This window comes from Gadus morhua, chromosome 4, assembly GCF_902167405.1.
Source record: "Gadus morhua chromosome 4, gadMor3.0, whole genome shotgun sequence".
In the NCBI taxonomy this organism is placed as follows: Eukaryota; Metazoa; Chordata; class Actinopteri; order Gadiformes; family Gadidae; genus Gadus; species Gadus morhua.
In genome coordinates this window covers 25362555-25365785 of record NC_044051.1, presented here as the reverse complement: position 1 = coordinate 25365785, position 3231 = coordinate 25362555, and the positions used below count along the sequence as shown (strand labels likewise).

The following is a 3231-nucleotide window of genomic DNA, read 5'->3' as shown; positions in this document are numbered from 1 at the left end:
ATGTGCACACAAAGTGGTAGAAAGCTGGTTTAGCAGAAAAAGCACACTTGTATTTAGTCTAAAAGTGTTTGAAGAGACAAGACTAGAATCAGTACAAGTTGTGTTGGTGCGTACGCGACACTGTATGTATGCTCACCAAGAAAAGCCTTATCCTTTTGGACCCTATATAGATAATTCACCACTTATTAACACTCATTTATGTTGTGCTTAATTGTGTCTAAAGGTGACCCTTTATAATCCCTACTACACACACATTAGATGATGGAAAGCTAGATACCGTTGGTGGATGATGGTGGATTTGGGTTTGAGGTTTGTATGTTTGTGGGTAGAGATAGTTAGTTGAAGTCCATGACTGAATTTTGGAATATTTATGCTTACACTGAGGAACACACACACACACACACACACACACACACACACACACACACACACACAAACACACACACACACACACACACACACACACACACACACACACACACACACACACACACACACACACACACACGTTTAATCGTCAAGATATAATCATTGACCTTCAATGCTATACGTAGATAACAGATATTATGTGATTCTGATTACGATTTATGAGACTGCATTCGTATCAAAGAAGGAGAGATATAAAGTTTGTACGTGTGTTTGTGTTGCTCCACTGTGTGTTCATGTGTTTGTGTGTGTGTGTGTGTTTGCGTGTGTGTGTGTTTGTGTGTGTGTGTGGAACACACTCAAGATTAGATATCATTCCAGAGGGGCAACATCCATGTTGATATATAACTAAATGCTCACAGATAGAAACCTCAGTTCACAAACGTTATCACACTGAACCCTCAATCCTTTAGTGGTTTAAAACGGGCTTGGTTTTTTGTCTATTACGAGCATATGGAATATGCTGAAGAACGAAAACATAACATGTCTTCCAAAAAATAAGATATCAAACAGATGGATCAACCATGGATGGACACGTTGGGTTAATGCTCAACAACAGATGCCTCCCTACCTTGGTATAGAGTGTGACCTTTGACTCCTCCGCTCCAGCTTTTTCCTCTCCCTTCCCCTCAGAAGACGACGAAGATGACGATGAAGAAGAGGACGAAGACGAGGACCTCCTGTCCAGCACCTCGTCTCTCCTCTTCCTCTCCAGTTCCTCTTCCTCCTCCTTCCTCTTCCTCTCCAGCTCCTCTTCCTCCTCCTTCCTCTTCCTCTCCAGCTCCTCTTCCTCCTCCTTCCTCTTGTTCTCCTTCTCTTCCTCCTCCTCCTTCTTCTTCTTCTTCTTCTCCTCTTCCTCCTCCTTCCTCTTCTTTTCCTTCTTCTTCTCCTCTTCCTCCTCCTCCTCTCTCTTCTCCTGGCTCTCCTCTCCTCTCCTGACCTTCACAGAGTCTCTCTCCACCCGTTTGTTCCAGTGCTCTATCCGTGCGTCGATGCCCTGCTCTCTGTCCGCCTCCTCATCCTCGGAGCTTGACGAGGAGGACGAGGAGGAAGAGGTCGAGGAGCCGCCCTTGGCGGGGAGATGGGGCGCCGGGAGCTCGGGGGGGCTGGGGATGCGGCTGACGGCGCGCGTGTTCTCGTACTGGCCGGTCAGGACGTCGGGGTCCTCGTAGAAGGCCACCAGGTCGTCCACCATGTCGCTGGGCACTTCGTACTCCCCCGTGCTGGTGTTCTCGTAGATGCTGTCCATGGCTGCTCTGAGGAGGTGTAAGGGTTGCCTGGTTGTGTCAGGACGGGGGAGAGCCGGGTTGGCAGCTGCTGGTGGCACAGGGACTGGGATAGGAGTGGTGAGTGGCCGTCGATGCCCAAGGAGGATGGCCGGGAGCATAGGAGGACTTTGGACGCTGTGGGCAATAAAACCTCAAGGGAGAGGAGGAGCACTGGCTGTTAAGGGCCCTTCCCTGGTCGCCTCTGATTGTGTTCTATGGTCAGGTATACAGTATATGGTTTTTTTAATGTTTTTCTTTATGAATTAGAAACTGTAGTTTATTGCCTGTCGTTGTCTTTCACTAACAAAGGATTTGTCTTGGTTCGTTGTTGCGAATTAGCGTTAGCTACAAATATATATATTTTTTAATGCAATGCATATGACAAATTGCAAGCTCTGTCAGTATTTGTCCCTATACTAGTTAACCATACAAAATAACCAACTCACTAAATCTATACAATAATATACAAAATACATGTTGGATAAAAAAAGATATCATAACAATTTGATGTTTGAATAGAATATGTACATTTTTGATCGATTGTGTGCCTTTAGGCCATCAGCCTATGGAAAAGGGCCATGTATTCTTTTTCAGTTTGAAGAAATTTATTATTCTATATTTCTTATTCTTGTGTTAATATACATTTTATTATTCTAATTGTGTTCTATTGTTTTTCTTTAAGCTTCATACCTACTGGGTAGGTGAACCCTGCTTTACTAAGAATATCTCAGAACGGTGTTGTACTGTGAATCTGATCAATAAACGGTTCAATCAAGGACTTGTGGAGGCACCGTGATCGAGGAGATACGGCGTGAGCACCAGAGTTTGGTTCTTTACTACAGTTATTGTGCTGTTCATTTATTGGTCGTACGAGAGGTGAGGTATTTGTTGTTTGCTACTTTTGTTTACAGATTACATTTCTACAAGTCTAATTGTATATGCATCTCCTCCAGGTTGTATGTTCTCTGTATTATGTGTGTTGAATAGAAATTCAGTTAACACAACTGACTTTTTTTGGTGTCATGAGCAGAAGGATCTTTCAACAGAGAGGGTAGGGCCAACTAAAGTTCACTGTAAGCATTAACAAAGTACAATCTTCTTATCTTATCTTATCCGTCTCTTTTTAACGTTTGAGTGGAAACATTCGTAAATTGGCGATTGACTCGTGTAGTAACTCTGCAACTAACCATTACTTACAACCATTTTACTAACACTACTAACCCTAACCATAATAACCATGTTACTATACTAACCCTTTTACTTACACTACTAACCCTAACTATAAAAACCCTAGTACTGTCCATACTAACCCTTTACTAACACTACCAAACCTAACTATAATAACCCCATTACTAACCATACTAACCCTTTTACTAACACTGCTAACCCTAACCCTAACTTTATTAACCCTATTACTACCATACTGTAATGGCGAAAAACCGTGGTTGGGTTTTTCCTATAACCCCAAGATCCCAAGTTGTCCTTTTGCCACACGGAGAAAGCTGGTGATGGCATTGTTTGACGCGCAGTTTGTGTC

The 3231-nt window shown here is 43.2% G+C and overlaps 1 protein-coding gene across 1 annotated transcript in view; it reads right to left on the bottom strand.

Moving 5' to 3' along the window:
• Positions 1–1802, bottom strand: part of clic5a (chloride intracellular channel 5a) — an 8385-nt gene extending 6583 nt beyond the window's left edge. The window contains exon 1 of the mRNA XM_030355403.1: positions 998–1802. Coding sequence (XP_030211263.1) covers positions 998–1675 — 678 coding nt within the window. The 5' untranslated portion in view covers positions 1676–1802. The remainder of the gene's footprint in view (positions 1–997) is intronic.
• Positions 1803–3231: the final 1429 nt, after the last annotated feature.